Genomic DNA, 25,465 nt, shown 5'->3' with positions numbered 1-25,465 from the left:
TATCACAGGGCTGACACAAAAGCTCCTTTTACACTGCCAGATTATCCGCGAATGTTGGGCCGATTTGCCGGCCAGCTGCGAGCGTTCAGACACACAGAGCTGGATTGGCGAGTTGATCCGAGGCGCCCAATTTTCCGCCTCGTAGGGTAGTCTTGTTGGCGAAACCCTTTTAGTTTAAACAGACCGAGGCGGCCTTCCGCAACGGGAGGGGCTGTTGAAGACTTGTGGGAGGAGCTGTTGATGATGCCACATGTGTGAGCCACTGGCGGTGGATAAACAGGAAACAGCTGATAGCAGGAATTAGCGAGCAGCTAGTAGCAAGAGGGAAACACAAACCTGACAGACACTGTAAAGATGAGCAACTGGGGAGACAAAGAATTGCGCGCCCTCCTTGTTCTTGCAAACGAAGAGGCCATTAACCGTCAGATGACGGGGACGGTGAGGAACGGGCTGACTTCCCTCCCACGTCAACGTTTATGTCACACACTGAGCTACACGTTTTGTTACTTGCTCACGCCCCCCATTGCCCCGAAAAAGGCGCATTCTATATAAACAAAAGTAGGCAGGCGGCATTTTGCTGCACTCCCTGATTTTGTTTTTATACTGCCAATGCTGAAAAGAGATTGATTGGGCTTCTTTAGACTGTGGGAGGAAACGGGAGCACCACTAGGTAGGAAAAAGAGGATATATTGATGTCTGTATCGTTTATTGGTCAAATGAGTTGTTACATATCGGCAAAAAATCCAATATCGTGCATTCCTAGTCCTTGTTAGAAAAATGGCGACAGTTTGCCACAAAACACCCACATTTGGTGCCTAAAATGTTGCTGGAAACACAGCAATGACTCGCTAAATCGCAACTGGTTTTGTGCTTCGTTGTTTCTGTAGTAGTCTGCAGCTTGGCGGGTGTCTTGCTCGGGTGTCACGTCATCCACCATCCCCTCCACCTCCAGATGACAAAGTCAGCTTATATACTATGTCACTTTAGAAACACTGGTATTTTGCATATGGAACGTGCAAACGTAACATATTCGTGGTTTGCAGAAGAGTACGATGCTGACATTTTCTTCTGGCGACTGCGCTGAGTTTACAGGAGGTTGATGCGCAGAAAAAAGAGGAGGAAGCTGAGATAGAGGAGGGAGGATGATGATTTTGATGAGGAAAAGAACAACTGTTGAGTGAATAAATCTACAGTCTGATTAATGTAATATCCTGTGCCTCCATCTACTTGTTTACTTGCACTTACATTATTGTAATAATGAATTTACCTAACAGAATATACAAAACAACGGCATTAATTTCTAATGATCATCCGTCATCACTAATGTAAATGTTTCACATTACTGTAATAAAGACACAAATAAATTCATTTACACTGTGTGGTGATTTGCACTGGTTAATGACAGACTTAATGACACTAGCGAAACAGTAAACACCTCATTAAAATGTATGACTAATGTTGTTTACCACTGTACGCAGCATGACAGAGGGTTCAGTGAGTTTGTACATTACAGGGCTTTAATGTATATACTAATGATGACACTAAATATGGAGAGACCTCGGTGAGCACACACACATGTGGAGCCACGAACTGGCATGAGACACGGATAATCATGTCTCCAATTAATTATGTTGTTTTGGCACATGGCTTAATTAATTCCAGGGTTGATAATAATGTTATGTCGGATTGCATAACTGAACACACATGTGCCCACACACAGATACACACACACACTGAGGGCAGAGAGAAGATTAGAGGAGGATTAGAGGAGAGGACATTGCTGTCGGACAAATAGTGACATGTATTCACACACAGGGACATACACTATGCGTGCGTGTGCATCTGAGTGGTCACATGTCGCGATGTATGTTGCTCTACCGAGTTTTGTGTGCCCATGCATGTTTGATACTGTGTGTGTGTGTGTGTGTGCATTAGGACATGGGGTCATCACCCTCTGCAGGGTGCGTGTGTTTTCAGCTGGTTTCCCTCTCAGCGCTGTTTCTTCCTCACGCTGCATTTTCTCCCCACCCGAGTGAGTGACAGAGGTTCACAGGCTGCAGTGAACTCTCCTCTGCCTCCTGCTGTCCTGAGGCTCCTCACAAACCTGCAATATCACGGGGTCATCTGGAAACTTCTAAAACCTCCAGTGAATGCAGCTTTTTCCTCCACATAGAGGAAAAAGATTCTCCTACATGAAAGACGTGATAGTTACTCAAGATAATCCACAGACTTGTTGTGAGCAGTTTCATGTAGGAACTATTTTCCTTCTACTGAACTACATCCATCAACCGTATCACCACGCAGAAGGAAGAGTGCATCTACTCATAGACGAGAGGCTTGTTCTTATGACAGCAAGTTGTAAACAATAATGGCGTCGTCCTCGGCTGAGCTGTAATGTTAGCTAGCTCAGTGGTGCTAGGTGGGCTAGCAGTAGATGCACACTTCCTCCTGCACAGTGATATGGTTCATGGGTGTTATTTGGTAGAGAGAAAATAGTTTCTCCTCGGGCTGCCCTTTGAAGTTGGAGATTCGAATTGTCACCCCAGTCTACTGACATTACTTCAAGTTGAGCTGTCATTTTTGTTTTTTTGCCAGGTAGTGTGCTGTGCAGTGTACTGTTGGAAATCCTTAGATTTTGCCGTGGAGTGAGTGCTTGACTTTCACGCTACTCTTGAGCCCCGTATCCACCAAACACTTTCAGTATGTAACCCAAAGTAACCCTGTTGTTACTCACTGCTCCGTCCAGCACTCACTGTATTTCCTCCTTTATCAGTCTGCACCTGGTTCATCGTCCGCAGAATGAGGCTGCACACCGACATTTTCAGAACAAAATAAAACAGGCTGCAGTGAGAGTCTCTCTCCATGGGATATTAAAAATAGTGGGTTTGTGCATTTAGTCCTTCTCAGGCAAGCTCAGGGGTTTAGTGTTGCTGGAGCCCACAGGAACGACACTTCGTGATGCTTTTTTTTCTCCAAGTGAGGATTAGAATATATGCCATCCCGGTTGAAGTGTATATATTTATAATGCTTGAAGATCCAACAGTGGTTACATGAGCCTCAAAACCAGCCACAACTCAGCCCTGAGCAGAGTGACCGTCCTCTATTGACCAATCAGACTGCAGTGTTCACAGCTCCACCTTTTAGTACCAGATCTGTGTGCTAGGTACCCCAACAGAGGGGGGACCAAACATGGAGATGGTACAGAACGGTTCCATTGGTACCATCCACAACTTTTCACAGTGGAAACAGAAAAAAAAAATGTACTGAACTGCTCGGTGTAATCGAGGCTATTGGCACAGTTAGCTGCAGACGTGATGCAGCAGTACAGAGGGGGCGAGACTTTCCACCATAAGGCTCTGAGATAACATTATCTTCTCTCTTCTGCTTGGAAGCAGAAGAGAGCTTGGAATTTACAGTTCACAGATACTTAATACGACACAGTCTCTGGTTTTGGTGTGATATCTAGTGTCAGCAAAATTGTTGCACATTTCCAATCCAATCCATCATTAGTGCAGTTAGCATTCAAACTTTAAAACTTTATATGGAAAAAAAGAAATGAATTGTTGAATATTTGTATTAAATGGCCAAATCTGATTTGACTGACAAAACTTTGTGTCGGGTACAGCTCTAGTTTCCACATGAAACTGCTCACAACAAGGTTTGTGGATTATTTTGAGTAATCAGGTCATGATTTCTGAAAAGAGATATTGCTGTTGAGATTTTCAAATATATTTCTTAGGTGCTATGAGCACCACAAGCTGAGTGACATCTAGTTCCATTATACAGGAGAGAAGGCAGACATCTCTACAGCTGATATTTTCAACACTCAGCAACTCTGGCAAAACAATCTAGACTGATAAACAGCACTACAGGTAAGAGGATAAACATGTATTTTTTATTTGGGTGAACTGTCCCTTTAAAGAAGACAAATCCATCCTGCCTATCCTCAACAACACCATTAGACGACTGGTTTGTTGTGCAAATATTAAACATCTGGCTCCACCTGCACAAACAAACCAAAGCTGGATTCAAGTTGACACCTGCTCTCTGCCGCTTGTTGAAAGGCGTTCTAGGACATGACGAAAAACTCCTCCAGAAATAGAGGAGGATGAAATAGGTTAATGGAAAAGTAAATCACAAGCCTTTTCATTCTCTCCTGAACAGATGAGAGGCCGCTGAAGTATCTGTGGGGAAGCCGATTTGGGTGGAAAGATTGGTGGAGTTTACATTAAAAGGATACAGATACTATCACGCTCTGGACTAGCAGGGACTAATTTATCTGTGTCCGATGGAAGCAACGGTGGTGGAGCTAAAAACAAATATAAATCACTGCTTACAGCTGATTTTAGCCTCTGTGTTTTTACATTTATAGGTAGGATGACTAAGAGCCCACACTGCAGGACACTTGGCACATTTGTTTGAAAAGAAATGAAGCTTTTACCAGGTTTTGAAGCACTTCTCAGAGAGGCACTGAACCCTCAACCTGCTTACTCTGTAAAAGTCACTGTGGGTAATGGAAATGTAAATTTTAAGCTGCACGATATCTCATAAACAGCAGCAGCCCTCGACTGTCCATTCAGCGCTGTTACCTGTAAAAGCCTTGTTACTCATTCACGTCTCTCCTGTGCTCGCTAAAGTCAAACAGCTACAAGAGAAATGATGAACTACACTGTTCTCCTCTCCATCTCTCTAACCGTACAGTGTGTAGCGCCTCATATCAGCACAGCAGATGTCAGATCCGGTGCTTGTTTAGTCAGTACATTAATCCTGTCAACTTTTGTTGCTTACAGCCAAATAAAACAATGAAAATGAAACAACAACAACAAAAAAGAGACAAGAATATCAGGCTTTTATGTCTGGCTCAGAGGCGTTTCTCTTATGAAGCACTGGTTTGATGGAAGATGAAACGGGACCTTACTGGATTCCAATAAGAAAAGCTGACTGTGTTCTCACTCGAACACACCCTGAGTATTAAAGCTGTTCAAGGCACAATTCACACATTAATCAACGCTAGACAGTGAACGTGCCCGTTCTGGTGGGGTTTCAGCTGCTGTCTCTGGGGCAGGGTGCTTAAAAGCGTATTTGAAACATGTGGGGTGGTGCCAAAATGTATTGAGAAAATCAATTTTATGTTCCAGAGTCTCTCTGCAGGGCTCTCTGAGTGAGAATAGTTAATTTACTAAGAGCCTTTGTAAACACTAATACACAACTAGGGAGGGAAAAAGATGAAAAACAAAATCTCAGTTGGGACACGAGCTGTCATTATGTCTCTGCTATAAAATGCTAATTTGTAATATATATGAAATATTTCTTTCTAATGGAGGGAATTAATATAAATGGAGACTGCAAGCAGATTGTTTGCTTGTGTTGCTCAGTAATGTGATGGGAAAACTATTCGTAGGATTGCCACTGTGCTCAGACCAACTCAACTGTCTCCGAGATATCTGTATCCTTTTAAAGACGAGAGGGTCGCACTCAGAAATGTAACACTCAAAAAGATTATTTGATCATTTGTTGGGCAATACACACATTTTTCTTCTGTCACAGACTGATGAAAGCAGCTGCAAAAGTTTCTTACTTTCTGAGTGACACATTTCTGAGTGCGTCCGTCTCATCTTTAAAGGAGCAGTGTGTAGGGTTTAGTGGCATCTAGTGGAGAGGATTGCACATTGCAACTAGCTGAAACTTCTCTTGGTTAGAATTTTTTCAGTGTTCATTGTTCAGGAGGTTTTTACTGGGAGTCGAATTGTCCGCAGAGGTCTCTTCCTCTCAGAAAGGAACAGACCCAAAGATTCAAACCGGTAAAAACACTAAATAAAGCAGTTTCATGCTCAAAATCTGTGTTTGGTTGTCCATTCTAGGCTACTGTAGAAACCAACTCGGTCTCCCTCCGAAGTTGTCACAGTCAGGTGGTCGTGCAGTGACTCCTGGAGTCAGACACTGATGAAAAAAGATACGCGGCCAGTCGGCATTATTGTATAACGGTGCCTGGCAGTGTCAGGGGGAAACGTGGCGGGACAACAACGAAAGTTAAGGCGGCGGAAGTCCAAGTAGGACGAGCAGGAGGGGTGGTGGATGCTTCCAACAACCACCACCGATTGCCCAGGAGGCCGGTGCTCGCTTCCGATAAGATTATAAAGCCAAACACTGTTCTTTTTTCCTTAACCCAACCACGTGTTTGTTGCTGGAGGAAACAAACGTCAGTTGGTGGTGTTGTACTAACGTAAAGAGACTGTATGTAAACGTTCCTGAGAATTTTGAAAGAAGTCAATGCATGCTGTCCATAGGGACTTGGGTTGGGAACCGGAGGGTCGCCTGCTCGACTCCCCATCCGGACCAAAAATCCGGACCGAGGTGCCCTTGAGCAAGGCACCGAAACCCCCAACTGCTCGGGGCGCCTGACCAAAGGGCAGTCCCCTCACCCTGACATCTCTCCACTTTGTGCATGTATAGGTCCTGTTTGTGCATGTGTGTGTCTTTTGGACCTGTGTGTAATTGACAAGCAAGAGTGAAAACATTGAATTTCAGGGGGATTAATAAAGGAAATAAACTTAAACTAAACTTAACAGACAGACAGAACTTGACACAGCGTCCCAGAACGTCAACAACCAACTTTTACCAGGGTACCTTGCACGTCATATCTGGACGTGGTAGTCCGTGATCAAACATCGATATGTGACGAGGTCGGAGGGAGAATGTGTTGTAGAAACGTGGCGGTGCAACATAGCAATCTCCATGGAAGAGAACTCACTCTCCATGTAGAAATAAATGGCTCGACAATTCTAATTTTGAGGTGATTATACACTAAAGAAAACATACTTATATATTACATTCCACTTCTACTAATATACTCCCCTAAATCCCACACTGGACCTTTAAAAAAAAAAAAAATAAAATAATAATCGTAAAGACACTATAAGAAAAAAACCTCTTGGCCATAAATATGTATTGATATGTACAAGCGTCAATGTTCACAAATGAAAAGCTGTAAATGCGGAAAATTTATTTCATCTTTAACTGATTAATCGCTCTTTACAGCCTAATTACAAATATTGATTTCAGTATTGATTAGTGCACGACTGTTGACTACAGATCCACTGTCAATTTTAATTATGGAAAATGTACGCTTCTTATGTCTATGTTGATTAAATAAAAACAAAAAATTATTTAATAACGCGTCCTTAACATGAAAAAGGTTTAGAATCACTACACCGTCTTAAACCTTTCAACCCTTCAGACAAAAAATCTATTAATTATAAACTAAAATAACTAAAAAAGACTGTTATTAGTGATATAGTAGATTACAATATTAAAACGAGTTTTGAACCAAAATAAAATCTCTCCAAACAATTTTTCCAAGTTGATTGTAAGTTAAAAGGCTGCAACAGTATGTCGCATTTTGCACTGGTGCACTCCCAGCAGGCATTTTAATGTTTATTCACTGCTGAATCAGCGTCATACACTATGTTGGAATCACTGTTGAATTATGTTTTGATTCTGAAAGATGAATCAATGTTGAAGTTTTGACCATCGATTATTTTGCTTTATTTTGTTTAAATATATTAAAACTTGCAGTTGGATCATCATGATGTGTCAGTACTGAGCGATGCAGTGATTAACTGCACATTTACACAGATAATACCCAGTGACAAAAGAATAAGGCATCATTCTGAATAAACACCTGCTGTAAGATGTTTTTCCACACAGAGCTGTTTCAAACACACACAGACAACAGAGACAAGTGTACACACACAAAAGCGTGTGATAGTAAGTGTGTGTACGTGCACAGTCATGGGCTGAGGCCATAAAGATCTATGCAGGGCTAATTTAGCACAGAGAGAGAACCACCGCATCAGCTCATAAAACACACTCATTAAACACACCAACCCACTGCAGCCCCTAAACTGTGTGCGTGTGTGTGTATATATGTGTGTGTGTCTGTCTCTGTGCATCCCGGAGGTGTGTTTGATCTCCTGACTGTGATAACGTGATATCCAGCCCTTGTCTTTGATCCTCTCATCACTATAAACACTGCTGATGCCTGGTAAACACACGCTGCCATTAACACAGTGATAGCACCGCTGTGTCTGACTGTGCTTGTGTGTGTGTGTGTGTGTGTGTGTGTGTGTGTGTGTGTGTGTGTGACAGAGATAGAGCTACTTTTAATGAGTGTACCCAGTAGAGTTTAAGGGCATAAAACCCCCTTTAGACTGTACTGAGCTGATTTACCTTAAACCACATCCTCTTTCCACCTCACATTAACACGCATTTGGTTTCACTTAAAACACTTATTTTCTTTCTTCTTAAATAAAACTGCAATTTGCTTCTGAGTTAATATCAAAATTACTGCTGAGAGCACATTTGTTTGTGTGTGCCTACGTGTGTGTTTGCAGGGCAATAAATAAGTGGGAGATTGCCCGTGTTTTTACAACTCCATATTACATTAGACGGTAACAGAGACGGGGGGAGACGAGCAGCTCGGATGAGATAACAGATGAACACAGTGGAAAACACATGCACAGATGTAGCATGTGACTGAGGTTGCACACCCACACATCTAAAACTACACACACTCATGAGCACATCTGAAACCATAACCATGTCTTAATTGCACCAATTTGTACAATTTATTTGACAATGATGTGTTTAACGGCGTAACACGACCATTAGCTACAGAAACAGGTAGGTGTGATGGTCTCACTGAAGAGGAGAGGCTTCAGTTGTTATATGATCCAGATGAGACGGACTGTTCAGCCTCAAATCAAAATAAATATTTCTCCTCTTACTTGCAGTGCTTTGTATCAATCTAGATTGTTCTGGAGTGAGTTGCAGAGTGTTGGAAATATCGGCTGTAGAGATGTCTGTCCTTTCTCCAGCACAATGGAACTAGATGTCACTCAGCTTGTGGTGCTCACAGCCCCAAAAAGTACATCTGAAAAACTCAACAGCAATGTCTCTTTCCAGAAATCATGACCCGGTTACTAAAGATGATCCACAGACCTTGTTGTGAGCAGTTTCATGAAGGAACTGTTTTCCTTCTGCCAAACTACAACCGCAAACTGTATCACTGCACAGAAGGATGTGTGCATCTACTCATGGATGAGAGGCTCATGCTTGAGACAGCGGGAGATGTAAACATAAAAAGCATTCTCTTTGGCTGTGCCGTAAAGTTGAGGTGTGCATTAGTATTAGTGTAGTTCTACAGAAAGAAACAACCAACAACCAACTTTAAAAGGAAGCGTGCATCTACTGCTAGCTTACCTAAGCTAGCTAACATTACAGCTCAGATGAGGAGGAAGCCTTCAAGGTTTACATCTTGAAATTCACAAGCATGAGCCTCTTGTCCATGAGTAGATGCACACTTCCTTCTGCGCAGTGATACGATTAGCAGGTGCTATTCAGTATAGAAACTGTTTTCTTTCTACTGTACCCCAACTGCCAGCTGTATCACTGTGCAGAGGGAAGTGTGCATCTACTCATGGATGAGAGGCTCATGCTCGGGACAGCGGGAGATGTAAATATTAACAGCTTCCTCCTCCACTGAGCTATAACGTTAGCTAGCTCCTGTGAGCTAGCAGTAGATAGCTGCTTCATCTGCTGGTGATACAGTTTGTGGGTGTAGTTCGGTAAAAAGAAAACAGTTCCTACATGAAACTGCTCACAACAAGGTCTATGGATTATCTTGAGTAACTGGGTCATGAGTTCCAGAAAGTGACACTGCTGTTAAGTTTTTCAAATGTATTTTTTGGAGCTTGAGCACCACAAGCTGAGTGACATCTAGTTCCATTATATTGGAGAGAAGGCAGACATCTCTATGATTTTGGGGTGAACTCTCTTTAAGCTTTGTCTTTGTCTCTTAATATCATGATTCAGGGGTATATTTGTCCTTTATCTTTGCTGACTATGGTTGTTTTTAGGAAATATGGTCTTTTTGTGACAGATTTTATTTGTAAATCTTGAGAGAGAAGTAAAAGTTCTTTGTTTGCACATCACCACTGTCCTGTGAGAACCACGTTTCTCCAAAACATTATTTCATGAGCTAAGCTGTTGTCAGCTTTGTGATGATACATTTTTCTGATAATCCAGTGGGTTTTTAAATAGTTTATATAGCTTAGGAAGTCGGATCATTTTCAGACTGTGTCATATGGCTAGCTGTGTTGTGGATGCTATCTCACCTCTTTCTATTGTGGAAGTTTTCTTATGTTTTTTTTTTCATATTTTTCCATAGATATTAGAGAAACTAGTCCTAAATGATGTGTGCTGATAATACTGTATCAAACCCACAACACAAATAACACCCCTGGTAATAGCAACAGTTTTTCTTAGAATAAAATGTTTTTTCTTATGCTAGTTGCCTAAAAAAAACAAGTTACATTTTTGAGTTAGGAGCATTCGTTGGTGGGATAAAAATAACATATTTACATTCATTCTCACAGTGAACACCCTGTGGATATGATCTCTATATGTATGTTTTTGTGCCATTGATGTATTAGGAGAGCAGTGACATTTTCAAACACCAGCAGAGAACAGATCTGGAAGCATAAAAATGATGAGAGAACAGGGCAGAGGTAAAGGAAAGAAGGAGAACGGAGAGGACAGGTGTGATTCCCACTGAGTTTTCGGTACAGACCTCTGAGGAGAAGCAGCAGAGGAAAAGTAGAAACAAAAGTAAGAAATCACTGAGACATACAGAGGGGAGCAGCAGCATCGCTCCTGTGTGTGTTCAACCTGAATCCCAAATCAACAGGCCTGTTAAAACATAAGCGATCAGGGAGCAGCTCTGCGTTTTGTCACTTTAGAAATGTGGCATAAGTGCAATTGATGCTTTGATTTTATTCCTTGTAGTGTTGCCAGTTGTAAAGTGCTTTATTTTTCTTGCCAACTTTAAAGTGCTCTTGTCTGGGCTATTGTATTAGGCTTTGCATAAAATAAACATGATTCAAACTGCACAAAGTCCACTGAGACAAATATCACACCTACTCTGTGATGTCCTCTAACCAGTAATGTCCTACTCGTCTTGTCTCTTAGCCTCCATTTTTGGCATTTATGTGCTGCACTTGCCACAGTTCACCTGTCTATCAAACAGTGTGTGCATCAGTGTTTTTCCTGAGTTTTCTGTTATTGAAGTGTTGGTTTCTGTAGAGGGTGCTGTTCACTGTGTCCCAATTCTATACCACATACTAAATGTATACAGTTACTACACTAATCTAATTCTTTTGCAGTTGTTACACAAGAGATGAACACTATTAATTGTTTTACACTGACAGGGAATTATACAATACATGCACTACAACTTTAGAATAGCACTAATTGGACTTAAGTGGGCCTATGTGCTCATTTACAGGTTCAGGCCCCCCTCCCGAAAAAGCAAGGTCTGCTCTGATTGGTCAGCATATCTGAGTCTTTTGTATCACTAATGAAAGCTTCTTAACCAAAATCTTTACAATCTAACAAGTTCAAGATGAAACCTAATCCATAATAATCCAAAAATATTAACAACATCAGTAACCATGATTACTGGTTTCCCTGACGTTAGCATGCAGCTACATGTAGCAAGGTACTTGCAGCCGGCTGAGTGTAGCGGAACTTTACACTGTGAGAAATGCCCCCCAAGAATCTTCTAAATCAAAATCTTCACAAGCAGATACATTCCAAATCAGAGAGAAATTAACAACATCAGTAACCAAGATTACAGGTTGCCCTGATGTTAGCATGTAGCTACATGTAGCAGGGTACTTGTGGCTGGGGAATGACTTTAAAGGAGTAGAGCTACACTTTCTATTGTGAAAAAAAAACAAAAAACAAAAAACATATATATATATATATATATATATATATATATATATAAAGCTTCTAAACCAATATCCTAACAACCTAACATGTTCCAGCAGGAATATGATCCAAAATCAGGGGAATATTAGCAAAACTGGCAACCAAGATTACAGGTTGCCCTGATGTTAGCATGTAGCTACATGTAGCAGGGTACTTGCAGCCGGCTGAGTGTAGCGTAACTTTACACTGTGAAAAATGCCCCCCCAAAAATCTTCTAAACCAAAATCTTCACAACCGGATATGTCTAAGTCAGGAAGATATTAACAACATCAACTACCAATGTTAAAGGTTTCTCTGACGTTAGCACATACCTACATGTAGCAATGTACTTGTCGCTGGGGAATGACTGTACACTTTCTTTTGTGAAAAATCTCCAAAAACAGCTTCTAAACCAATATCTTTACAATCTAACATATTCCAGCAGGAATATGATCCAAAATCAGGGGGATATTAGCAACACTGGCAACCAAGATTACAGGTTTCCCTGACATTAGCACGTAGCTACATGTAGCAGTGTATGTAATGCAAACACCTGCAGTAATCTTAAGTGCTATACTGTAGGCATCTGGACTTGCTTGTTGCAGCCCTGTGTCCTTTCACGATGGAACCCAAGCATAGGCTGTTAGGAATTAACCTGTGCTGCCTGCATTTCAAATTTAAACACAGGTGGTTCCTTGAACCAGCCAGCTTCCTAGATGTTCCTTCAAATTCCTGCACCCGTCGAAGGGCATTCTTCCCAAACTGATGAGCAACATGTTGGTGAAGGTCATCCAGGTCATGGTAATCTTAAATGCTATATCGTAGGCAACTGGACTTGCTCAAGCAGTAGTGTGCCTGGAGCAGATATAAAGAAATAATTCACAAGCTGACGTCAGCTTGTCTCTGAAGTATAAAAAAACCCTTTGGAAAAGAGTATTCGGAAGCCTGAGGGATTTCTTTTAAGCATGTTTGCCTCATTATATGAAACTTAACCCATGTTTAATATGAACATCTGGCAGTACATCATTATATAGCTTTCTAAGATGTTTCTCCAGCAACCATAGCAAGTTTGATCTTTCTGGCTATGATTAGCTCCTCTATTATATTTGCGCAGTGCATTGAGGTGGAAATTTAGAGTTTTTAAAGTATGTTCTTCTTGTTGAAAAAAACAACAACACATCAGCTGCATGAACTGACTACAGTGTGATTAAATCTTGTGTTGCATTGATGGGTGATAAAAAGTTAAATCTGTGATTGGCCTGTTGATTCAGGATTCTCCAAGAAGTGCATTCTCAGTGCTGATTGGCTGTCACACCTGTCCGTTCCTTCCCGCTGCGTCTCCATTCGGGGGTTTCAAGCACAACGTAGAAGGAGGACTGCTTATTGTACTCCTCCCGGTCTAAGATCCTAACGGTTAGGGTCTTCCTGTATGGGACAAACACGTACACACACACATAGAGGGAGGTGGTGAATGCATGCATGGTAAACAAACATCATGGCAAGGTATGTACACAAAACACACACACACACACAACACACACACACACAACACACACACACACACGAGGTGGAGCAGTGGATGTGGTGAGATGAGGTGATCCACAACCTGCTGCATGTTCACCGTCATAGTGAGGACACATCAGGAGGTAGGAGCAAATCAAGATCTCGTCCTGTGTGCCTACACGTGTTGAGAACATGCAGCCTCTGCAATGTGGCGGACACTCTGGGGTCGAGGGGTCAACGTTCAGGAGGCTCACCCCCTTCCTGACCTTTGGTGTCGTTGCTCTCCACCAGGCGAGGCTCTCCGATCTCTATGTAGAAGGTTTTGTTCTTTTCGTACTCCTCGTCGTCGATTATTTTCACCTTGATGGTTTTACTGAGGAAGGGGAGGAAGGAAGAGAAGAGGAGAAGGAAGAAAAGTCAGGAAAGGACAGTCTGGAAACTGGAAAGCTAAGAGGAAACAGAAAAGAGCAGCACTTTGTTTTCCCACAGGCACCTAAACTTTCAAGACCGCCAACATTTTACCTTTAATACTGATAAAACTTTATATTTCCACCTCATCTAACCATAACATCTGAAGAAGGATTAATCTTGTGTGGTATCGGAGCAGCTCACATTAGTCTGACAAGACTGATCTGATAAACTCCTCACCCTGCCAGCCTGTGGTCCTGTTCAAAGCTCAATTCAATCTCCCGCTCCAGCCTGATATCAGCCTAAGAAAAAAACCTTTGTCACTTGGATGCTAAAAGCTAAATGAAGTCTGGCAGTGGCTGGAGAGTTTACCAGCTCTATTAGTCACTTTGGCAGGTGAACAATCGTGAATCACGATGATAAATTTGGCTCGTGCAATCAAGAAGCTTTCAGGATCCAGCGGCTGGTTTCCAATTTCACTATTTTACACATGATTTACTTCCCACTTCTATGAGATTATTTGACGATCTAATCCAATGCAGTGGCAATTGTTGAAGTCTGAATGTGTGTAATTTATAAATGGATTATTCTACATTTATAAAGCAAAAGATGCCTGTGGGAAACCGGGACAATTTGCAGTCAATTCAGCCGATCCAAGCACTCGGTTTTCATTAAGATCTCCAATGAAGGATTGCAGTCAAAGGTTGTGATGTTCAGACTGTAAGAAATAACTAAAAATGAGTGCTTTAGCAAATTAATTGTGGATTCTTTTCATATTTTTGGCTGAATTCACAGCAAACTGACGCATACCGCAATCCTCAAAGGTGAACAGACCAGCATATAGACACGTCATTAGACATTAGAAGAATAGGAAATCATCCAAGAGCATGCGCAATGAAAGGAGAGACTGAGCAGGAAAATAGCAATGAGGAGTGAGTATATTTAACAGAAAGAAACTGCTGCTGCTGCTGCAATTAACACCTTCAATTAACACCTTTAACAAGACACATGTAAGACACCAATATAACCAGTTCGTTTATGAGTGAAGCCAAGAGAAACTGCTCAGGAATCAGTACAATAGTACACCGAACATGCCACAACTATAAGCAACATCACGTCTGGTGCAACAACTTGCTGAAATATATTACAAAAAAGTCAGTGCCACACGTACAGATAGTTCTGTCGTATCCAAACCATTCAATGTCTGATTTAGTAAACAGCAATAAAGCAGCCTGCATTCTGCCGATGACCAACGACCAGCCAATGATTTCTCTCTCTGAGTTTTCACCAATACTTCACCGCCAAGTGTTGCTCCTATTCTTGACCAACCAAATGCTCCAGTAAGACTCAGCAGAGTGTGTGTGACTATGCTGTGGCACTTGGCCTCAGTCATGTTTGGCAGGAAAGCTAATATCTGAGGTCACAGAGCTATGGAGCGGTACACAGTGTGTGTATGTGTGAGTGCTTGTGGGCGTATGTGTGAATGTGTGTGTTTATCTGTGTTTCCAGTCTGGAACAAAACCCGTGTCCTGATCCAAATCCACTACAGGCAATAACAAAGACATCTGAGAGAATACTCATAATCTGGCCTATAGGGTGTGAAATGGGAACACACACAAACACGCACACACATGCACACTTATATAAGCTATTATCGCTGATCGCAGGCCTGCAACCTGTTTTAAATCTTCAGCCAGCACTGTGTTAGCAGCATTACATTCATCTAGCATACAGTCTGCACTGATGGAAGAAGTCTGATCTAAATAAAAGTTGCAACACAACACTATAAAGTACTAAAAGTGGAGATGTAATATTCGCGTAAAGGTACAGTGTGTAAGATTTAGGGGGATTTAGTGGAGTCTAGTGGTGAGGGTTGCAGACTGCAACCAGCTTAAACAAGTCCCGGTTAGTATTCCTTCAGTGCTGACTATCCTCAGAGGTCTCCTTCTCTCCAAAACAAACGGACCAGATGATTAAAACCAGTGGAAACACTAAGTAAATGAGTTTGACGTTACAAATCAGTGTTTCTCTGACACTGTGTGGCACGTCAGAGACAGGCAGCTAACCTAGCACCTGCTAATGTGCGATCTCCTGTTTTCTCTGGTGACTCAAGATCCAGATATTCAGGTTTTACTGGGAGCTGAATTATCCATAGAGGGTGTCTGACTCTGTGAGGGTGCTTTCACACCTGCCCTGTTTGGTTCGGTTCAATCGTACTCAAGTTCGTTTGCCCTCTATGTGCAGTTTGTTTGGGCAGGTGTGAACACAGCAGTCACACTTGGGTGTGCACAAAACAACCAGACAACAATGAGACCGTGGTCTTCGTCCGAATTCTGGTGCGGTTCATTTGTGTTGAGAAGGTGTTCTGACCTGGATGTGAAGCAACTGCAGTCACATGACACATTGTTTGGGTTAAACATGAGCATGTCACAGTCCTGGAGGATTATTAATGTGCACCTCCTCCTGTACTGCCTTGATATGCACATTCAGCACATCCAATGCATCAAAACATTGTTTTCTAGTTGGAGCCGCGCCTCGTTTTCAAACTGTATGGTTTGACTAAAATGAACAATGACAGCAATATAGTCCACGATGAGCAGCGCTAAAATCAACCTGCGTAGTTGTCCCTCCATTGTGACATTAGAAAGTGTCACATTTATCTTGCAAGTGTACTCTTCTTCAACATTTGCTTTACTTCCTGGATTTTTCCCACATGGAAATTCTGACCAATCAAGAGCAGCTTTCTCACACAAGGCATTTGATGTGGTCTGCTTGTAAATGCTGCCGTGAGAACACGAACCAACTCTAGGCAATTATACAACTTTGGAACACAATCAGTCCCTGATTCAGACCAAAGGAGACAACTCTAGGTCTGAAAGCAGCCTTACACACAGACCCAGTGATTTAAACTGGTGAAACACAGAATAAAGCAGGTTCACAAAAAATTTAACAGAGTTGAAGTACAAGAATTTTCCTCTGAAATGAGCAAATGGAAATACTCAAGTAAAGCACAAGTACCTACAAAGTGCATGACTAAATCAACATTTGAACCTCCTAACACCAACAGCGCTGGCATCCCCATCATAGCTCACTGATGACAGAAGACATGAAGCAGCCTACTAATCATCTAATTAATCACAATAGCAAACGGGTCAATCTGCCAGCTGCACAACACCAACACAGCGGAGGGCAAACCATTAAAATATCATATGCAAACAACCACACACACACATTCACCAGGGGTTAACTCATTACGCCAGAGGGATTAGTTCATTTATCACTGTCCTGTAAGAGCAGACAGAGACTGTTCACCTTCTGGCCTACAGGCTGCCACTTAACACTCACAGCTGAAGCAGCTCAAGTGATGGAGTAAAACCCTCCCCTGCCTCAAGGTGGAGCCCTTGAGCAAGGCACTTAACCTAGATGAAGTGGAAGTGCTCAGGGAGGAGCAGTGTTTGCAGTCCCAGTGGGGAAATCACTGCTGCTACGACTACTTACAAGGCTTATTATGAGTGGTGCAGCATTTTACAGCACAAAGTCTGTGCCTCATTGAGCTTTACCAACTTGTTGATTGGCTCCTTCTCTTATAGAGGGCGTCCTCCCTGAGTAGCTGCACCGTCCTCGTCAATTTGCATCCACTTTGCTATCAAAGCTCTCATTAAAAGTCTGCAGCAGTTAACACACATCTCAGACGAAGAGGATTTTGGGCCCTATTTCCTTTTAAAAAACAAAAACATTTCTTTCCCATTAGCAATGTTTTTACATCATTAACCTAATCTCTTAATGCCTTTGTAAACCGTTTTACCACTGACGACTTTCTGATGTGTGAAACTTAAAAGACTTGCTCTCTGGAAAGATAATAAAAATTTTGATTTAACGTCATATATTACCATAAAAATGAACAAATGAATCAGTTTTACAGAGGCAGACTGGGGGACTCCTTATTTCCCCCCAGTTCAGGAATGATGACTCCTCTGTTGAAGCTGGCAAACCTCACACACGACCATCGCGCTGCAAACACACACACACACACACACACACACACACACACACATATTCTCATATACTTGAGACAGAGCATCAGTGCAGAAATAATTCATCCACCTCCATCGTCTTTATCTGCACCCCTCTTTCTTGTTTCACACACTTCCCTCCACATGACAAACATGCTGGCTGTACAGTACGCTGTCCCATTGCCATGGCAACGCAATGTTTGGGTAACCAACAGGGGTGGGGAAGATTGTTTCCAGACCAATGATGTGTGTGTGTGAGTGCATACTGACAAGTGAGTGTGTTTGAGAGAGAGAGAGAGAAAGAGGTCACACACTGTACACACACTGCCCTGATTTGTTTGTGCGTGTGTGTGTGTGTGTGTGTGTGTGTGTGTATAGTAATGTGTGTGTTGGAGACTTTGATATTACACAGTGACCCGAGTGTTTGTAGCGAGCTGTGTCTCTCTGTGTGTCTGTATTTGATCACATGTTTATCTACAAACTGTATATACAGTAACGGCAGTGTGAACAAATGTTTCTCTCGCTGTGTGAGTCTGTGTGTGTGCCAGGTGATGGTTCAGTAAGAGTAATAGAGTATGAAATGTTTTGGGAAACTCGTCATGGTGGCACATTGAATGTAAAATTCACACTCTACACTCTACAGGCAGGTTTGTACTTCTATACTTGTGAGGACCCTCACTGACACACTGCATTCCTTCGTCCTTTATGTTGACCTGAACCTGAACCTTTTGCAGAATGTATACGCCGTAACTATGGCGTAGTCTCTGTACGCCATAGCATGACATACACCTCCCCAGAAATGTAACTACACACCATAGTGACACAGACCTCCTGTCTGTTTCTGTAAGCTGAAACCATTTCCCTCAGTGACAACGAAGCTTTTATTTACTTTAATTTCACAGATAAGAAACAAGAAATTGTGAAGACAGTAAAGCCTCCACAAAAATAGCATTTTAATTCTTGTGTGTGATTTATCCTGGCTTCATATGAACAGAGGAAATCTCTGCTCGTCGCTAGGCTAATTTATACAATGTTGAATGTCATAGGCTTGTGCTAATAACATTAGCATGTTGTATTTGTTTGGAAAACAATGTCTAGTATAAGACAGTTGTTTTGTCAGTGCACCTTGTGAGATACAATGCAGTCAAATTTTGTGATGCTAACTTTAAATGTTGCTGTTGTCCCTGGCTTCATATGAGTATAAGAAAACTCCACTAGCTGCTATGCTAATTTATGCAATGTAAAACGTTGTAGGCTTATGCTAATCATGTTAGCATGCTGTATTTGTGGGGAAACTTTTGTAGCAAAGACAAGAGTTTTGTCTGTGAACTCTGTGAGTTACAATGGAGACAAATTTTGTAGACTTTTGTTTAATATTGCGCTATTAGGCTGTGTTTAATTAGCCCAATGGCGTGAGCTCAGCATTCTGTCTTACTGCCTGTATTAGTCTGGCCCCGCTGCCACCCCAAACACTTCCTGAAATTAAAATCCAGTCCAATAAGGGGTCCGCACTGTAGTAGACAATGAAAGCAGGCAATCAGGGACTGCATTGCAGCTGATGACGTAATATCAAGGCAGCAGCTTGCAGAACAGTAATGGCGGCTCCTGCTTGCTAGTAGAGTAAACACAGCAATAAGTAAAGCTATTGCAGAAATAAAGTCAACAACAGCAATTGAACAAGAACAAGAGTGTGCAGTTGTGGAGTTTCTTGGCGGTTAAAGACATTTTTGCCGTTCTTCTGACTGGATTTGACAAAGCTGATGATGACGAAGATGTTTCCAGGTGTTTTGTTACACTGACCGGCTGAAGGAGTTTGTCTCTCAAGGTGAGTACTCCTGCCTACTGAAAGTGTTTGAGGCAGCAGCAGGGCCAGACTGAACAGAATGTTGAGCTCACACCATCAGGATGGTCTTGTTTCTCTCAGATGGATAATGTTTTAAGTGTGTTTTGAATCAATCAAACTATACAGCACTTTACAGTGTGGCAGTGTAATTACAGAGTGACCTCGACACACCACCACACAAGTATAAATGTTCACAATGGAGTCGGCCACTTGCGTAAGCACACAACCAGCCTCACCCTGACATTAACCTTAAAACCATGACTCTCAAAAAGCCCTTCTAAAAGAAGCCCGGCAAAAACTTTCCCAAAAATGTTCAAACTCTCGAGGCATGCGAGCCAAGTTTGTCCTCACAGGGAGAGAAATACCATAACACAGCCTCACACAGACAGAGGTGGTATCACACTAGCATGGCAGCATTCACATTTGTGTCACACCAGCATGCTTTCACGCCCACACACTGAAGCTGCAGGAATTCAAACATGCACAGGCACAACCTCACACACACACACACACACACACACATTACTCCAGGGACCATGATGCGTGCACATCTGTGTTTCCACAGAGATGTCCTCCATCCAACTTTGCAAAAAAAAAAAAAAAAAAAAAAAAAAAGCATTAAAAAAAAACCAAGTGAACATCTGAGCAGCTGCGACCGATCTCAACACTTCTCCATCACACTCCATCTCCTCTTTCTCTCCCGCTGTTTCATCTGTCGTTTCTCTCCTTTGTCTTTCATAAACAAGATTCCTGCAACACTTTTAACACTTGGCCTCTGTCTGAGTTTACAAAACATTTCACTGAAACTCTCAAATAGAGAAAACGTCCCTAGAATTAGCCTGCAGGGTAAGAAATAATGGAATAAACAGCTTGACTTGGTTATGTTGACACAGTGGATACAGTCACGCACCTTTGCCAGCAGGTGATCTGAACGTGCCAAAAATATAATATCACTGTCTGTTCACGTTGGTGACCTCCACTTTTCCTTTTTGCTCATCAAGTTTGTTCATGTCTCTGTTGTCATGATTTTCCACCCTTGCCTCTTCATAAGATAAATGATTTCTGCAGGTTTTTGGCTCCGGGTGCTCCGACAGTTTGGACCCTGAATATTTGCCATGATGCTTTGAGAAGTGGCGACTGTCTGAGCTCTTTTAAAGGAGTAAACATAAATTACCCTCACGTTCCTGATGTTCCATGATAACAATAAATTGTTTATTTCCAAAGAGAGAACACTAGAAGTTGAAACAGCACAGGGAAAGAACTGTCGCAATGTTTGTCAGTTTTATTGCTGGAGATTAAGCGAATTTATATCAAATAAGCCACAGAAAGCTGTTTAAAAAACAAATGTGCCTGTTTCTTACGTAACATCTTACATTACGAATGGGAAATATATTAAAACCACAAGCATGTGCAGTTGATTCCTGGAGTGTGTGCTTTTATTGTTGTCATTTATACAAAAGAAACTCAGAAGCACAAACTACATATATAATCTATAATTTGGAGTGTATGTCTGAGTTCAGACAACAGGCAGTTCAGATTTTTCTCTCAAATCGATCTTTCAGACAGACCGTCTGCACTGTTATTTCCAAGTGTTTGGATCATAATTGTGTGTCCAGACGTCACCAACCTATCTGCATGGGTTGCTGTGGTAACTATGTAGGCGTCGGTAACTCATAGCTACGCTGCAGCTTCTTTAACACAGAAGCATGAGAAATGGAGGGCCATCATTTCGCCCTCCAAACAACTGCAGAAAATTTATTTTGGTGTCTGTCCATGGATTGATGTTCTCCGTGTGTAACAGAGGTAAAAGTGCACTTACTTATGTCTTGTTGTTAAACTATATGTGTAAATTTAATATATGATTTTAGCCATGATTTCATCTTGTTTGGACTGCTAATATGAGTTTTGTAGACTTTTGTTCCATTAACTTATTACCGCCATTTGCAATTCAGCGAGCTGCCTTGTGTCACCTACGCGACCAACACATGCATGTCCTGTCCACACACGCTACACATGCTGTCTCTCTCTGCTAGTTGCAGCATGGACGTGGGGGCAACAGGCCAAGCATAGCACCCCAGACGTCCCTCTCCCCAGCAACGTTTTCCAGCTCCTCCTGGGGGACCCCAAGGTGTTTCCAGGCCAGATGAGATATGTAATCCCTCCAGTGTGTTCTGAGTCTGCCCCGGGGCCTCCTACCAGTGGGAGGTGCCCAGAACATCTCTAACTGGAGGTGCCCAGGATGATCCTGATCAGATGCCTGAACCACCTCAACTGACCCCTTTCGACATGAAGTAGAGCTCTAGGCTGAGCCCAGACACCCCACGGAGGAGACTCATTTCTGCCGCTTGTATCTGCAATCTCAATCTTTCGGTCACTACCCAGAGCTCATGATCATAGCTGAGGGTTGGGACGTAGACGGACCAGTAAATCAAAAGCTTTGCCTTCTGGCTCAACTCCCACTTCACCACGACGGTCCGGCATAGCGCCCGCATCACTGCAGAAGCCGCACCAAACCGCCGATCCATCTCACGCTCCATTCTACCCTCATTCGTGAACAAGACCCAGAGATACTTGAGCTCCCTCGCTTGAGGCAGTAACTTATGTATCACTCTAGATCTGATGTTGTCGTTGTTGTTTTGTGTCATGTTGTGAGTGATGCCATTATACTTTGAAATCCAATTTGAAACATCTGTAGAAATGTGATTGGAATGACATTTTAAACCACCTCCAAATGTGGTTTGGATCTGATTTGCAGGAAATGCTTTTCATGTGGTTTTTTGCTGTCTAGACTTTCTAAGATCAGTCTCAATACAATCTGGATTTGCCATAAATGGATATGAACAAGGGCTATGTTGTCATCAGTAACAGGTTCTTTGACCTGAAACAAACTGCAGCATTTCCTACAACTCCACTGTGATTGCCTCTGCCACTACGACTTCAAAGTAAAAGGCCTTTCGCATGCTGTCTTTGAGCTGTTTTTTCCATTTGCTATTTAAACGTTTGCTTTCTAGGTTTGTACTGTATCTAGGATCTTGTTGAGAAAACAAAGTTGCCAGTGTGCGGTTACCCAGAGAGCCTCTCTGTTGCATGGCACATATTTGACACCAACAAAGCACTTTCCTCTGCCTCACACACACAAACACAAATACACAGGAAGTTGTAAAGCACCGCTGGCAGCGCAGCGCCGGTCACTCCCCTTTCCTCAGCAACCTGCCTTAGCGACGTATTTGGATCGGAAAATTTGAGTTTGGGAACCACAGCTTTATTTTAGGTTTGAGGAAAAAATGCTGCCGCTCAGCTGGTTGATGTGTGTGTGTGTGTGTGCGTGTGTGTAGGACACCGGATAAGGGGACAATCAGATCCAAGTTACATGACAGTGATGGAACAAACCTGTGTGTTTATCGTTGTGTGTGTGTAGCTGTGATTGTAATCCTGACATGTCGATAAAAATGACATGTTTCATCACGTTTACACAGTTGGTGTGTGTTCACATGCATCTTTTGTCCAACCTGTTGTAGTTTAAATGTGAGTGGAAAAGTGGGAGAGGTGTGTGTGTGTGTGTGTGTGTGTGTGTGTGTGTGTGTGTGTAAAAAGGCTGGCTTTTCAGACTGTGAACTGGTTTGTTTGTGTGGAACAGATTGCTGGTGGGTGGACTTCGGTCGCAGACTAAACAAAAGAAGGTGTGTGTGTTTGTGAGTGCAATTGTGTGTGGTGTGTCCTTGCGGGAATGGATGAAAGAGTGTTAGTATGGATGTGTCTGTGTGTGTATTTACAGTCTGTGCAGGTTCAGCTTATACATTAAGAGCCACTGTTTGACATACGGAGGACAAGAGTGTGTGTTTGTCTGCACTAATGCAAATGTGAACATGACAGTAATTTTATTAGCGGGAGCGTGTAAATGCTTATGTGTGACACAGCTTAATAGAGAGAGCGCTTAGTATGTGTGTGTGTGTGTGTGTGTGTGTGTGTGTGGTGTTTACATGCGGTGGTTTTATAAGACAAAGCTGATAATGATGTTGGCTGCAGTGCTAAACCACAACAATAGCCTGACAGTGCTCAGCCAGGCCTCCTCTAATAAGCTCCAGTCTGCTCACTAATACACATAATCCTGACTTTATGGAGGCTAATGGAAACACAAAAAAGGTTACACACACACACACCTGCCGCAGGGCCGCCGTAGGTCCCACACGGACCTCAGGGATCCCAATTTATCTCCGTGTGCCTCTCTGTCCCTCTTATTATAAGATGTTTGTTCTGTTACTCTGTGCGGTCGGCTGAGAGTCACAGAGTCTGATTTAACATTTATCATGTCACTGCAGCTTTTGATTCTTCAAACACTTCAAACACTCATTGTCTGGCAGCTGTTTCGTGGGAAGACATCACTGGAATCTTGATTGTCTAATGTGTTCAGCTATAAATTTGTCACATCATCAATACATTTCCTTATAAAGAATTAAAACAGTAGACTGAGCGCCTCAGGCAGAGCTCTAAAGCAGAGAACATTTAATTCAATTAATGTAACTTGAAATTCAATTAAAGTGAATTTGTTTGCAAGATAACGTAAAAAATACAGCTACCACAGATGAATTCATGAAGGCAGAATATCAGGGGATTTATTTAGCAGATTATTTTAACATCATTAGCTGTTAATAGCCCTGTTCACACTGCATGTTCAAGGTGGGAATGTCACATTATTCTGCTTCACTGTTCTTTATAAAAGGTGCGATCACAGAACGGTGAAATGGCGGGAACATACTTTTTAATTTCAGATTTCTCACACAGATACAGTCTTTGGAACAAATCCTCAGGCGTATTGATCCAGTGTTAAATAAAGTGCACTCAGTAGAATGCAGATCTCCAACAAGATCAACGAGATGGGTACGATGCTTTGACAATGTGTCATGCATGCAACCCGCTGCTGGGCGATTTAAAAAGCAGCTGGTAGCAGTTAGCTGCTAACTCAGAGGAGAAGAACAGCTGCTGAAAAAAGGTCGGGGAGCTCCTTATACTCAGAGCAGAGGGTGAGATCAGTTGCCACATAACAGGGACGGTAATGATTGTTATTTTCATGTGTTTAAATTGTTATTGTTATATATAAAGTGTTGCAGATGCCCAGTTAAGACCAATGATTCACGAAAAGACAAAGACGATTTAGAAAGTTGCAGAGAGAAAAGTGGCAGCGGTGTGAGCTGGCCGGTCTGAACTCGACTCAAGCCGGCTGATGGTGTCACCTGCAACTCAGCTGTTCACATCACTGGCGGCTGGTTTTAGAACGTAAAGCATGTCACCTGTTTCAGCCAGTCTGACCTCACGGTGTACTGGTGTCGGACGGTGGGTCGCTGCTGCTGCTGCTCGCCGTATGTGCTTATGCCCCCTCACACACGCACATTCTCACCAGCTGATTAATTGGCGCTGCTTACTTATATTATTGTGGCGTATTTATTATAAACACAGTCCATCTGATACTCGTTTTGTTTCGTTTTTTGCCGTTTCATCACTACTGAAAATGCAGCTGTAGTCAGTATCTCACTATCACTGTCCTCATTCATATTTTAGGAAGCTACAAATTATATACAGCTACAAAATAAACCCGAAAAGCTGCAAATCAGAACAGAAGTACAGAGAGCTGTTGCATAGAGATGATACACCATCTCATCTAGTTGCATTGGTGTGATACGGAACATTTTCAGAATGTTGCAGAACGGCACATTGCACGTAGTTGTCTGTTTCAACTCATCACTAATCTTTGGTCTGAACTGAGCATAAAAGCACACACTGGAGCTAAATAGAAAGCAGAAGCAGTGTAATAAAGGGACTTTGTAGTGAGCCTATAGAGTGATCTCTACGTAAAAAGGGCTATTGTGTGTATTTGTAATGCCTCTTTGCT

The 25,465-nt window shown here is 42.3% G+C and overlaps 1 protein-coding gene across 2 annotated transcripts in view; it reads right to left on the bottom strand.

The window, feature by feature from the left end:
- Positions 1-25,465, bottom strand: part of slc8a1b (solute carrier family 8 member 1b) — a 211,994-nt gene that overhangs the window by 53,211 nt on the left and 133,318 nt on the right. The window contains exon 5 of one of the 2 annotated variants that reach the window (XM_049600990.1): positions 13,581-13,687. In XM_049600990.1, the coding sequence (XP_049456947.1) occupies positions 13,581-13,687 (107 nt within the window). Of the gene's footprint in view, positions 1-13,126; positions 13,237-13,580; positions 13,688-25,465 lie in introns of both variants that reach the window. The other variant, XM_049600989.1, reaches the window with a different exon arrangement.

Source organism: Epinephelus fuscoguttatus, linkage group LG16, assembly GCF_011397635.1.
Source record: "Epinephelus fuscoguttatus linkage group LG16, E.fuscoguttatus.final_Chr_v1".
Classification (NCBI taxonomy): domain Eukaryota; kingdom Metazoa; phylum Chordata; class Actinopteri; order Perciformes; family Serranidae; genus Epinephelus; species Epinephelus fuscoguttatus.
The sequence above is the reverse complement of the archived record's forward strand: the minus strand, read 5'-3'. Positions and strand labels throughout refer to the sequence as shown.